Source organism: Mustelus asterias, chromosome 1, assembly GCF_964213995.1.
Source record: "Mustelus asterias chromosome 1, sMusAst1.hap1.1, whole genome shotgun sequence".
Taxonomy (NCBI): domain Eukaryota; kingdom Metazoa; phylum Chordata; class Chondrichthyes; order Carcharhiniformes; family Triakidae; genus Mustelus; species Mustelus asterias.
In genome coordinates this window covers 59,154,128-59,168,140 of record NC_135801.1, presented here as the reverse complement: position 1 = coordinate 59,168,140, position 14,013 = coordinate 59,154,128, and the positions used below count along the sequence as shown (strand labels likewise).

General features: G+C 39.3%; 1 protein-coding gene across 4 annotated transcripts in view; it reads right to left on the bottom strand.

Annotated features, from left to right (window-relative positions):
• Positions 1 to 890: 890 nt before the first annotated feature.
• The window catches only part of LOC144493605 (tripartite motif-containing protein 2), a 147,462-nt gene continuing 134,339 nt past the window's right edge, over positions 891 to 14,013 (bottom strand). For 2 of the 4 annotated variants that reach the window (XM_078212812.1, XM_078212803.1), the window contains exons 7-12: positions 13,854 to 13,957; positions 12,325 to 12,492; positions 8,951 to 9,119; positions 6,116 to 6,186; positions 3,431 to 3,571; positions 891 to 3,214 (exon numbers count right to left, since the gene is read on the bottom strand). In XM_078212812.1, the coding sequence (XP_078068938.1) occupies positions 3,062 to 3,214; positions 3,431 to 3,571; positions 6,116 to 6,186; positions 8,951 to 9,119; positions 12,325 to 12,492; positions 13,854 to 13,957 (806 nt within the window). In that variant the 3' untranslated portion in view covers positions 891 to 3,061. Of the gene's footprint in view, positions 3,215 to 3,430; positions 3,572 to 6,115; positions 6,187 to 8,938; positions 9,120 to 12,324; positions 12,493 to 13,853; positions 13,958 to 14,013 lie in introns of all 4 variants that reach the window. The other 2 variants (XM_078212792.1, XM_078212781.1) reach the window with 1 other exon arrangement.

The window sequence follows — 14,013 nt, the reverse complement described above, 5'->3', positions numbered from 1 at the left end:
CTTTTGGATAGGATTATCTGGTTTATTACCTCATTGTTGCTTGTAAGGATCTTGCTGTGTGCAAAATGGTAGCCAGACTTGTCATAAAACAAGAGTGACTATGGCCAGAATTAAATCCAGCTCATCACAGCAGGAAACATAGCAGTTGGGCCCAAATCACGAGAGGCTGTCCATCAGTCTCCAGGCAGTGAGAAAACTTCCCAGTTATGTTGTAGGTGGGAGGGGGCTAATGTGAAAAAATTGCCCATTTGCAGCAGGATATCAATTAGGCTCATTAATGAGCCAATTGGCACCATTTATCCCTTAGCCAGATGAAATTTAGTGGTCGCTGAAGGAATAAATGGGAGTTGCAGGGCTTTCCTGTCACACCTGACCAGGGTGGGATGCAGCAGGAAAAAGATTCCTTCATTGTCACGTACTCCAGGCTTGAGACTCTCAACTTGGGAAGAGGCCGAGCCACTGAAAGCTCCCGCCCACCCCAACTCACCTCTTGCAACCCCCATCCTGTCCTCACTCATCTGAGTCAAGAGTCTCTAGTGAAGTCCTTGGAGTATTAACAAGAGTGGTCAACGCTTACTTGGCAGGCGCGATTTCCACTGCTGGGATTCCTAAACCCCAGGGAAGGCTCAGTACTAGCCAGTTGAATGCTAATTTTGTTGTGCCTCCCTGACCTAAGTGACGCTGGTTTTCCAACTGGTGGGTGGGACCCACATCAGGAACATTAAATCCAGTCCTGTTTCAAAAGGACTTATTTGGCTGTGATACACTTTGGAATGTCCTGAAGGTCAAAGGTGCTGTGTGAATGTAAGGATAGGAGCACACATGAAGTCAAACTCCTTTTTAGGAAACACGTAATAGGTATTTAAAAGAACACAGGATATAGACATCTTGAGTGCATGACATTTTTATTTTTTCCCCATGTGCTGTACACAAAACAAGTTCTTTTCAACTGAATCACAATGATGGAATGTTTGTAACATTCAAATAATGCATAAATTATCCCTCAAGTATTAGCAGAAGCATTTAACATGGAATTTACAACAAAAAAAATGCCCAAGTTGATAGACTGAATTCCAGTTTTGTTGCACACACAATGCAGAATCCCTAAACTTTTCTTGTGGAAACTCATTTTTTTGTATGATTTCTGACAGAAGGAGTACACCTGTTAAGGCCATGCTGTTACACGCCATGCGAACTTCAGTGATGCGTGGGGGAAGGGAGTGGGAGAAAGAGTCACCTACTCCATTTTTTGAAGTACAATGAAAGAGGAGCAAAAGAAGGCTTACATTTATACACATCACATCCAAGCTTCAGCTATTCAAAATACCACTTTCAGCATCACTTTTTAGTGTTTTGAACATGTTCTCCCAAACATTTGGCAACAAAGGCATTTGTTAATACATTGAGATAAAATATAAATAGTTTTGTTCAGCATTTTTACAGACAAAATAATAATGTTAAATTTACAGCCTAGTGCAGCACTTTGTTCTTTATGCCCTACTCAGGAGAGTTTGTTAACTTACTGGTCCAAATAAAGGATTACTTTACTAATCTACACACAATACTAACCATTTACATCAACTCGGTTCTCCTCATCCTCCCACATTCCCAATCCCCCTCATGAAAAAAAATGTGCACAACAGCAATTAAATAGTTCTAAAACAGCAGCCACAGATAAAAGAGACTATATTTATGTTGAATGTAAATCAGCTCTCAACTTTCAATATTTTAGTGCACTTCAAAAGATTGACAAATTTTCTCCAATTATGCAATCTTAGCACAAGTTAGAATAATGATAAATAGATGCAAACTAATTACCTGAGTAGACTGCAGGAAGAACTAGCAAATCATACAACAAACCTAGCAAATTCAATAAATAGCGGCAGTAGAAATTTATCTTAATGAAGGTGTACATGTACTTTCATTTCGTATCCTTTTGCTCTGCAGGATTATTTCTCTGTCCTGTTTAATTTAGGATACATTAAATAACTCAAGGCTAATATTAATGTTATATTTCTTTCAAACGTTTTGCCTTATATCAAGAATGACAGATTGCACAGCTAACAGAGCGGCACATAGCATGCATCATGGACTTTGGTTAAAACTGGGAATCTTGATAAAACAACCAGATACCTATATTTGATGCCATTATTCTAAAAGATCAAGGAATCAAAGCACAATATATATGAGGCTGTCAATTCCCTCATGAATTTGCTGTAGAATTGTATTATACTGTTACACCCGGTGCAAAATAAGTGGCATTATTCTAGAATTAGTATAATAGTTAGTTGGGGTATATAATGGAATGCCTGTATTAATGTGATGCAACTGTCAATGTAAGGAAGTGACTTAACGCATTCACTACAGACTTCCAGCGATTTATCCTCTGTACTAAAATACGAAGGTTTAATTGTAAGACCTAGTTAGAGAGAGAATATATTTAGAGATTATAAAAAATAAAAATGTAACTGTGAATAAGGGCAGCGACAGTCATTCAAATCAAGATTCAGAGAGGCATCCATAGCGCAAAATCAAGTGCTCAATTTACTTATGAATGTCACCCAGAACACCTCTCCTTTTTGCCATTTACTCATTTGCAACCACATACTCAAGATATATACACACACACACACACACATATATATCTGGACATTTGATGTGAAAGCTCTTCAGTACAGAATGAATGCAGTTTCTGTTTAATAATACACTAATATGTTTTATTCCTAAATTCATGAGCAGCTAGCTACATACTCCATTATTTGTATCTGCATATCCAGATGTGCAATTGTTTGTTTAATTTATTAGTTTTATGATAACACTGTTTGATTCCTGTGAAGCTGGAACAGTGCTATTAAGGGTAGAGGAAATCCTTGGGTATAAAGCTGCACATATTCTTCCACATATATAGTTTACTTAAATAAACTGGGGCAGGAAGAGGGTGCCAAACAAAACAATCTTCAAACAGGCGACTCCCATTCTAAAGGTAAACTGAAGCGAGTTAACACAGGAACTCATCTGTATCCAGTTCTCCAATTAGATTTGTAGATCCAAAGATCAACTGCTACTGCAAATAACGATAAACTTTAAAGCAGTGATTTCCAGAGTCAGCTACCACCACATGACCATCCGAGGTTAATGCCAGACCTTGAGGACCGTACAGAGGATCAGCTGAAGTGTTAATATAAGAGAGGAATGATCCACTTCCATCAAACACCTGTATTTAAACAGAAGTGAACCAAATTTGAAACTAATTTCAGTTTTTCTTCTATATATTCAAAGCTACAGAAAAATGTTGTTAATGGCAAGAAGTTTTTTTTTTAAATGATGTTCAATTTCTGCATTTACCAATGATTTGCATTGCATCAATTAGCTGAAGAGAAAACTTAAAAAATGTACATGGCTTGGTTATTAAAACTATATTTTTTATTACCTGTATGCGGCTATTTCCCCAGTCAGCAACTATAATATTTCCATTGGAATCCACCGCCACTCCTGTTGGAGCATTAAACTGGCCATTTCCTTCTCCATTGGATCCAAATTTTAATACAAACTCACCATCTGTGTTAAATACCTATGCATAAAATGAGAGTATGTTGCACATATTTTTTTTAAAAATACACCATTACTGTTGAAAACTTTTAAGCAAGGGTAGGATTTTCCCATTCCAAATCAGGACAGGATGGAAGCAAGTGGGCAAAAATAAGGGTACTGGTAGCCTGCCTGCCAGTCTGCTGCCTCCATTCCCATCTCAGGTGACTCTCCCCAAGGACAAGGATAGTCTGAGGATGGGTAGGACGGGTGAGCAAGTGAAGTACAGACTGAAGTCTTTAGGGGGCTTATCAAAAAGTCACCTTCTGGCCTTTACATTTTCATGGTGCGGGGAGCTGTTAGGAGCTCTCTGAAGCTGACCAGCTGCCACCTGGTGTGTTCAGAGCAGCAGTGCCGAAAATTTTATTTAATGCAAAGAAAGTGACAGTTTAGACAAAAATTATTGAGCAGTCATAGAACTTTATGAACCAATCTTTCCTACCATTTGGAAGATGAAGATCCTCTTTGTAAGATTACATACAGGTGACAGTCACAACATTAGTTGCCGAGTCAGGCCAGAATGTGGGCTATTTCCCTGGCCAACAGAAGCATCTTGTGTCAGTAAGACCCTAATCCTGTGAAAATCACACTTCTCGGCACACTGGAGATAGAGGCAGGAACATGATATAGTATTGGTCTTGCCTCCAAAGGAAAAATCTGGCCCTTAGTTTTCAATACAACTGTTAACATCTTGTGACTTTTTTTTTGTCTATGCACAAATCCTTAATTCATGCAGTTAACATAAATCATTGAAAGCCAAATGCAGTTCAAAACCACAACAACAAGAAAGGCATTTATGTCCTTGGATTGCACTCCCAAAAATATATTTCACTAGTTTAACTATGATGTCTAACACTAACACCGGGTAAATTTGCATAAAAATGCTATTTTTAATACCCAATAGCATAGATTTACAATGTGCTGCTGGAGTGGAAGAATAGAAACTTATTTTAATGCAAAGCCAATGTCAGTATTTAATCTGCATCAATGTCACACAAGTGTCAGCAACAAGCTGGGATAATATATGGTCAGAGGAGCAGGTGCAGGAATATTCATTATTATTGGAATGAACCTATTGCAATTAGACCAAAAACAAACCTGGCATAAGAAGCTTATAGTCAATGATGAACAGATCAAAACAGGAACAGAACATCCAGGTCCTTCAATATTTGAACAGATCAGTTAAGCAAACTATTAATAACTTTAAATGCTTGTCTGACACTCCACTGAGCTTTCAAAACTACAGAAAATCCCTGGGACTTTTGTCAGACAGTAAGAGTTTTAACAACACCAGGTTAAAGTCCAACAGGTTTATTTGGTAGCAAACACCATACCCGAGTGAGTTTGTGATCCGTAGTCCTTTTAGTATCTTGTCTGCTTTCTTGCATGTTTGTAGAAACTTGATGTCTGTGTCGATATGCGTGATCTTCTTGGCAAACTGCCGGCTCCAAGTGGAGAGGATCTCCAAGAAGATCACGCATATCGACACAGACATCAAGTTTCTACAAACATGCAAGAAAGCAGACAAGATACCAAAAGGACTACGGATCATGAACCCACTCAGGTATGGTGTTTGCTACCAAATAAACCTGTTGGACTTTAACCTGTTGTTGTTAAAACTCTTACTGTGTTCACCCCAGTCCAACGCCAGCATCTCCACATCATGACTTTTGTCAGATACATGTTTAGAGGTTCATGATTCTAACCTCATTTAAGAAAATAAAATCTTGAATGAATTCATAATTCAAGTTAGGAGCAAATGGGGATGAACACAAAATGGGGACAAGTGACTAAGCTGTATATTCCCATTTGCTATAGTCTATTGTTTATTTGAGAAGGATTGTATCTACATTTGAAATATTAAGGCAGACAATGGTACAGGGCACTTCAATACTTCCTACCATCAGGCATATCTAGACATCGCTGGCTGAAATAGTGAAGGAAAAATAAGCATCAAGATTTACATGAGCATTTAGTGCCAAACATGAGAGAGAGCTCTACCTAGGGCTAACAACAGGTCGACCAGCATCATGCAACTCCTGAATAAGGGTGGCATGGTGGCACAATGGTTGGCACTGCTGCCCCTCAGCACCAGGGACCAGGGTTCGATTCCCAGCTGGGGGTCACTATCTGTGCGGAGTTTGCATGTTCTCCCCATATCTGCCGGGGTGCCTCCCACAGTCCGAAAGATGTGTTGGTTAGGTGCATAGGTCATGCTAAATTCTCCCTCAGTGTACCGGAACAGGCACCGGAGTGTGGCAACTGGGGGATTTTCACAGCAACTTCATTGCAGTGTTAATGTAAGCCTACTTGTGACACAAATAAAAATAAACAAATAAGCCCACAACAACCAATTTCTAGTGTTCACCCTTCTACCCAATGAGATCTTCATTTTGCAAATAAGCTGGAATACAGGAGAAGATTATATTCAACTTTCTGCACTTGGTCATCCTACAACTTTCTGCATTTGATCATCTTTAATAAATGTTATGTCTAATAGATTACCAACATGTAAAGCTTTCTATACCTTAACAGAATGATTATGAAAATCAGTAACAATGATTTCATTATTGTTGTTGACTGCTGCAAAATGAGGACCTGAAAGAGAAAGGCAGAAAATTAGCACTATTGTCAATTTTGTTTTAAAAACAATTTTCTTCGAAAACATTGAACAATGGGTTTGGATTCTGAACACAATGTATTCCAACACTAACCACATGTTGCCTTTTTTGAAAAACTATAGGTGATGACCAGATGAAAAGTAAAATTATCTTGGTACGTGGAATGTACTATTCTATGAAATCTGCATAGAGGAACCAAAGCTACATTTCCAACAATTTGCATCTAAACAAACTCAATTGCAAAATGAAAGGCCCCAAAAGATTAACGTGTTTCTGAAGCTTGCAGTGGTTCATGACAGGAAGCATTTGTAGAAAGGACCATAATTTTATTTAAGGGGGTAGTGGATAAATATTTGAAGCATGTAAAAGAAAATGGCCCTGGGGTGGGGGGGGGAGGGTGGTTTGGGGGGGGGGGAGAGAGAGAGAGAGAGAGAGAAAAGGATTGCAATTACTTTTGGATTTTCTAGCAAAAGTGGTACAGAAACGAAATGCCAAATAGTTTTGTTCTGTGCTGGTAATTTCTGCAGCTCTACAAAGACCTCAAAGTGTCAGTTAGTAACCCAGGTCCATCTACTCTGATTAATGAAAAGAAATGTAGTACACATCAGTTGGTTGGAAAGAGCAAGTAGCATGTCCAAAATAAGTCTAAAGACCAGCAACTTTTAACTTTTGTCTGTATGATTGTTGTGGATTGGTATGGCTTCTGCCTGACCTCTTTCTCTTTTACATTTCATAAAACCTTGTAAGCTCATTCATTATTGAATAGTGATTTAGCATCATAATGAATGTAACTTCTGACTCTGGAAAAGAAAGCCTGTCAGAACTCTGCAGAACAGATGGACCCTGTGCCAAAACTGAACATTGAAAAATTCCAAATTAGAGATATATATTTTTAAGAAGCAATGATCAGTGACAGATCTAATGTAGCATTTAGTTTATCACTGCCAAGAAGATGAAAGTTGCATGGAATTTCTAAGAAATGATTGACAAGTGGGGACATGATTCTTTTGTGATACAATATTACCAGATTTGCCAATTTTAAGAAAACTACAAAATATCAAAATTAGTTTGACCTGAAGCATACCAGATCCTGTTATATGTGGATTAAATTAATTTTCCTCTCTATTATTTAAATACTACTCCAAAAAGGAAATAACTGTTTGTCAGAAGGCATGCAGCAAGCACTACTTTCTCCAAGTCACTTGTAAAGCAAAAACCTAAATTAAGTCAATGTTTATATTAAGAAACCAAATCAAAGCTCAAGCTCAATTGACTTCGATCCTAAGATTGCTGCCCAATTCTCTTGGAGGGGTATCAGTTATTTTTAATAGCCCTATGCTGTAAAATCACTCTGTTCTTGCCAGCAATCACAAAGTACTTATTCAGAGGTTTGACACATCAAGTACCAGAGTAACTAGGCAACTGTTGAAAAGTGCAAAAAAAGGTTCAGGCAATGAAAACAAAACAGATTAGGCAAAAATAAATGAATATATATTTTATATAAAGCAATGTACTTCTTCAGGTCAATGTTCTGGATTGAAAGTTCAATTACTGAAAGTTCCCAACAATCATTATAATCTTTATAAAAGGAAATGGTTAGAAATTTTTTTATTGGGAGGGAATGTTAAGAAAAACTTATTATTTAGTAAAGGGTTGGAGAATTCCCCTAGAATCATAAAATACACATTGTAACTCAATATCAAAAAACAAATGTCAAACAATCATACCACAAAATCCACAATAAATACAAAAAAGGACATGGGAAACATTCAAACAATGGAGAGAAAGAGGTCCAGACAAAGGAAAGTAGAGGCACGCATTAGAATTATGGAACCAGCATACTTTTCTTAAAAAAGAGCAAAAATATTAAAATAAACAGATGTATAATAAATTTAAGCACACTTCCAAAGAAGTGCGGGTTACATGGATTGGCCGTGCTAAATTGCCCCTTGGTGTCAGGGGGACTATCTAGGGTAAATACATGGGGTTGAGAGGATAGGATCTGGGTGGGATTGTGGTTGGTGCAGACTCAATGGGCCGTATGGCCTCCTTCTGCACTGTAGGATTCTATGATTTGACAAGGTGTAACACAATTAAGATGCCGATTGCTGTTATAAAAATAAAGATGGCAAACTAGGCCACAATGTGAAATAGAAGGAAAAGTTCCATTCCACTATCTAGACCTTTTACACTCAGATTACTGAACTGATGGCACAGAGCATAAGGACACTTATCATTTCCAGAGTTTCCCCATGTTGAAAGTTTGCCATTTCAGTAGAATTAGAGGCACACACTAGTTAGAGAAATGGAAAGTCCCTTGGTAGGAAGCACAACCCGAGCAACTGACTTGTAGAATGTCGCAAGGATATTTTTTAAAAGACTAGATTTTACTCATTGCCAAGTTCATTTTAAAATAAGATACAAAATATAAGTAGACTCATTAAATGGGAGTCTGTTTAAGCTGTATTTTTTCCCCCTTTGATTTGCTCTCCAGAACATATTTTTTAGTTTTTGGCGAGCCTTAAGTTGACATGTACCTTTGTTGGATTTAGTCATCTTATACAGATGACAACTAATGAAGTACATTTGGCAGGAACCATGCAGTTGTCATTGTGTTCAGGACAAGGACAAGGACAAGCATGCGTTCAATTTATGCAACAAGATTTGACCATGCGAAGTCTTCATGCAAATGTGTGCAGAAGAGGCAAGAAAGGGGGTTCAAGTATTACCATCAAGTGTACCTGCAAACTGCTTGTCACTGTTCCCTCGATTACCAAATTTTGTCACCAGCTTCCCATTAGGCTGGAAAATAAAGACACAGCAAGCCTTGTTGTCCACCACAATTATATGACCATTCCGATCCACTGCGACACCCTTTGGTCCCAAAAGCTTTCCAGAACCTAGCTTAGTCTGTCAAGAGAGAATGAAATGCAATCATTTTAAATGTAGGTTTACATGTTTATTCTTCATTTTTCCCCTCAGCCATGTGGATGAGCAGGATTTCCAAAGTCACTCTGCAGTCATTACGATGCAAGTCCAACTTGATAATGAGGAATTTCAGGGATGGACCAAATTCTACTGCTGTGGAGTTCCAGAATAGTGCAACACCTTGATGTCCCATTGTGGCTCATTTTAGTTGCTGCTAATAGATAAGATTGTATTTTACATTGACTAATTTGAAAATGGTCAACTTGAATATTTAATACAAAGTTTAACAATTTTAACAACCATGCATCCAAATTTACTTATGTTATGTAAAGAAAGTATTTTACGTTCATGTTAGAATCATAGAATCACAGTGCAGAATGATGCCATTCAGCCCATTATGCCTGTGCCAGAAAGAGCTATCCAGTTACTCCCACTCTCCTTCACATTTTTTTCTTTTTCAAGCACTTATCCAATTCCCTTTTGAAAGTTCCTATTGAATATGCTTCCCCCACCCTTTTAAATTGTGCACTCTGCAACTTGCTGCATAAAAGGATGCTGTGGTGTTAAATGCTCAGAAGCAGCTAATGAGAAAACAACTTGAAATTATATAGTGTCTTTGACAACTGTGTCTTACAGCCAATTAAGTACTTTTGAAGTTAGTCATTGCTGTAATTGAGGAAATGGGCAGTTAATTTGTGCACAGCAAGGTCCTATAAACAGCAAGGTAATAATAACCAAATAAACTGTTTTTGTGATGTTGACTAACGGATAGATATCGCCAGGATACTAGGGATAATCTCCAGGCTAACCTTCAAAATAATGCCACAGGATCTTTGACATCCACACGAGAGCCTACAGGTTCTTGGTTTAATGTCTCATCCAAAAGATGACAGTGCAGAATTCCCTCAGTTCTACACTGGAGTGTTAGCTGAGATTTCTGTGTTCTCTAGAGTGGGACTTGAGCCTTGAACCTTCTGACTCAGATGAGAGCCATGGCTGATTTCAGAGCAACTTACTTTTATTTTTTGCAGAGGGAAAATTGAAGAAAACAATGGTTAGAAAAACCAGCTAAGACCAGGAAGTGAAAAAGGTCTATCAGTTTAGAATCTTGATTGGGGAATTGTGCAGGAAAGTTTTTTTTCTTCAGAAGACATGTAAATCTAAATTAAAATCAAGGATTTTCAGAAGGTTAAAGCCTGAATTATCACTTCAGAATCAGGGGTGCAGAGTCAGGACAACTCCGGGTTTTGCGAGCCTAACTCCAGAAAGGTTAGCCCCCAAATGGACTGATCTTCATTCGGGAATGGAGTGCGGCCTGTTGCCGTTGGAAACAGTTCAGAAGCAGCCACAGGAGCTACCGGGTGTGGAGGCAGGATGTACACAAGGTAGGCCTCAATGCACTGGGACTTTGTCCAAGCTGTAAAGAAAATATAAAAGACAGCCCTGCAGCCCTCAATCCTCATGCCCCACACACTCCCCAAGCCATATCCATGGCAACCTATGCCACTTAACCCATCCCATGAGCATGGCCCCTCTCACCCTCCATGTCAACCTATGCCCCTCTACCCACATCCCAACACTCCTTATAGCTGCTATGGCAGCCTGTGCCACTCTACCCAACCCCCAACTCAGTACCAACTCCTGCCCTCACACCCTCCATGCCAACTCATCCAGTATCCACTACGGGCAGACCTCTGGACATGCTGAGATGAAAATAAATAAAATTCTAAGTGTCCATTGCAAACTTTATTTTGATATAAAACGCTCATTCATAAAAACCCCATTCAATAAATTTAATTCCTTCAATTACATAATCTCTTATAAAGCAGTACTTCTTTCAAGTGCTTCATTCTTCATAAAAGCAATAATTTATATTCATAACCCCACAAAGACTTTATATCCACTTGGAAAGGTCAGGAAGCTGTAAATTGACAGGCACCCAACGTGATAATGATAGATTTGGGCGGCACGGTAGCACAGTGGTTAGCACTGCTGCCTCAGCTCCAGGGACCTGGATTTGATTCCCGGCATGAGTCAGTGTGTGGAGTTTGCACATTCTCCCCGTGCCTGCATGGGTTTCCTCCAGGTGCTCTGGTTTCCACCCACAGTCCAAAGATGTGCGGGTTAGGTTGATTAGTCATGCTAAATTGCCCCTTAGTGTCCCGGGATGCGTAGGTTAGAGGAATTAGTGGCATAAATATGCAGAGTTATGGGGATAGGGCCTGGGTGGGGTTGTTGTCGATGCAGACTCAATGGGCCGAATGGCCTCCTTCTGCACTGTAGGGTTTCTATGATTTGTTGTAGAATCAGTCATGCAGTACAAATCCTATAATTATAACCCTCAGGCTTATGTCAACAGAGTGAAAAAGCAAGCACTATTTTGTTTTTAAACTCCAGAATGTTTTATTTTAAACATTTAAAGGCCTGGAGCTTTAAATGCCTTGACAGCTCTAATTGGTTTGATAGTTCCCTTGACAGTTCCCTGGGAGTTTATTCACTTTTTACACACATTCATGTCTACATTCAACAATCCCAAAGGGTACCTAACCTCTCCCAAAGGTATCCCTGGAGATGCACAGTGGCGTATGGGTGTGGAAAATTCTGAGTAGAGCAGCAATCTGACAATGATTGCCACTCCGCAGAAGATCGTGGCCATTATGTAATAAGCTAAAGCCTCTTTAATAAAAATCTCTCAAAACAGGATCCACCGAAATCTGATTTTTTGCCACATTTCATCTAACAAACTAGAAATTCTCTCATATTGTATTTGATGGGTAAGGAGTAAGGTGAATAAGAGGTTAAAAACTGTCCAAACTCTCTAACTCTAACTCAGAAGAGCAGGTGAAATGTCAATTGGAAATTCGAACTTCCAGGGCATGGAGTCTTTTCATGGGATTTCCGAGTGGTTCCATAGTTCATGTTTTGGGGGACACCTGGTCTCCAACCATCTGGAGATCGGAAGATCTTGCTCAAAGATTGCACCAATATTACCCGTATGAAGTTGTGATAGTATTGTACATAGCTCATATAGGAATTATCTTGGTTGATGGATTCATTGAGGATTTTTTTTTTTTAAAGTCGATTGATGAACAAACAATTTTTGACAAACATTTTGACCATATTTAAAACACAAGCTTGCATACAACTCAGTTAATTAACTGGCTAACTACAAAGACTTCCTGCTCACCTTGAATTTCCCATCCGGTGAAAAAATGCTCACCCACTTGTTATCATAATCGGCTATGATGATATCGCCACTGGGGTGTACAGCTACTCCTGTTGGACGCTGCAGCTGCCCAGGAGATCGGCCACGAACACCAAACCGGTTTTTAAATTGTCCATCATTTGAGAAAATCTAGAGCACAAGTTTATTACATCTTATACAATGAAGTTATGAATCAAAATGCAACACTATCATTCAAAAACAAGAAATGGTTATGTAACTGAAATCAGTCAGGCTGTGTGAAGAACTCAGAATGACCGTCTGTACACTAAAGAGGAAAATCCACTTAGTGTAGCACAGTCACAATTCACCAATAATTTGTCAATCTAGCTTGTGAAAGACAAGTTTGGGTATGTCATACATGCATCAGAAGCAGGATGGATTGTGATGATAAGCAGTGCTGATTTGGTGCTCAACCATCATTTTGAACCTTATAGAATCTGTTAGTGCTCCCTCAAACATTCTAGCTGAACAGGCGTTCAAGGAGCAGGACAGAGTTTGCAGGCCTGTCAGCAAAATGCCTGCTGCGCAAATTATGGTCTAGAAAATCCGAGAACACTTCAGCACAGATGGATCAGCTTTTTAATCCCACTCTTGCTTTGCTTTTACTTGGTGGTGGTGGGGTGGGGGCAGAAGAGCCCGCCGGTATTTTCAGGAACAAGTCTTCAATATTTTGGCGATCTGCACATCCTGTGCAACTCAGCTCTCTCATGAGGGCACAAACTTTATCACCGAGCCTTCAGTTGGCACCTCAGGTGGAGGCAGCAGTAGAGAAAGAGCCCAAGATCCCTTCGCTCCAGATGGGCTGTCTGTGAGCAGCTGCTTGGAAGTTCAATCGCCCTAAAATCTCATCCTCACAGCTTAATAATTCCCCATCTTTCCATCCCTCGGCTATGGATCATCAGTGTCCTCTTGGTCAAAATGCTGAAATAAAAGACACCCCTAACCATTTATTCCATAATGTTATCTAACAACACTGAATAATAAATGCAGAATTGCACTATTCACTCGGTTTCTCCTTAATGCCCGTCTTGAGAATGTCTTTGCCTGTCCTATTGCTCCTCCACAGTACCAATCCAGTGACTGCACATGACTAATGGAAAGCTGCTGATTTTCACTGGGAGACACTGCAAATGGCCTTGCCTACTGAAGATGCACAGTCGCAATTTACCAAACATTTGAGTGGGAAAACTACCACCTGCAAATTCCCCTCCAAGCCCCACACCATCCTGACTTTGTTCCTTTCGTAACAGCATTGTGGATGTACCTACACCACATGGACTGCAGCAGTGGAAGTAGGTGTCTGGAGAGAGAGAGAGAGAGAGAGAGAATGTTTGGAGCTAAAAGGTGCATTTACTGAGAATGTTGTGTCGGAAGTGTTGAGAGTCACTTAGCAGTTCAGAAAAATACCTTGATGCAACTATATAATAGCAACACAAGAGTGGAGTATGACACACGACACAAGAATAGAATTGTTTGCAATATTCCCTCACCTGTACGCATTGATTATTACTGTCTGCAATCATGATCTTTCCACTGGTGGATGTTGCCACTCCCTGCAAATTAGTGAATTCTCCTTTATTTCTTCCCTTGGTTCCTGCAATAAAATAAAACAAAACTTAAGTGTGCACACCTTTATTTGGAAAGGCAAAG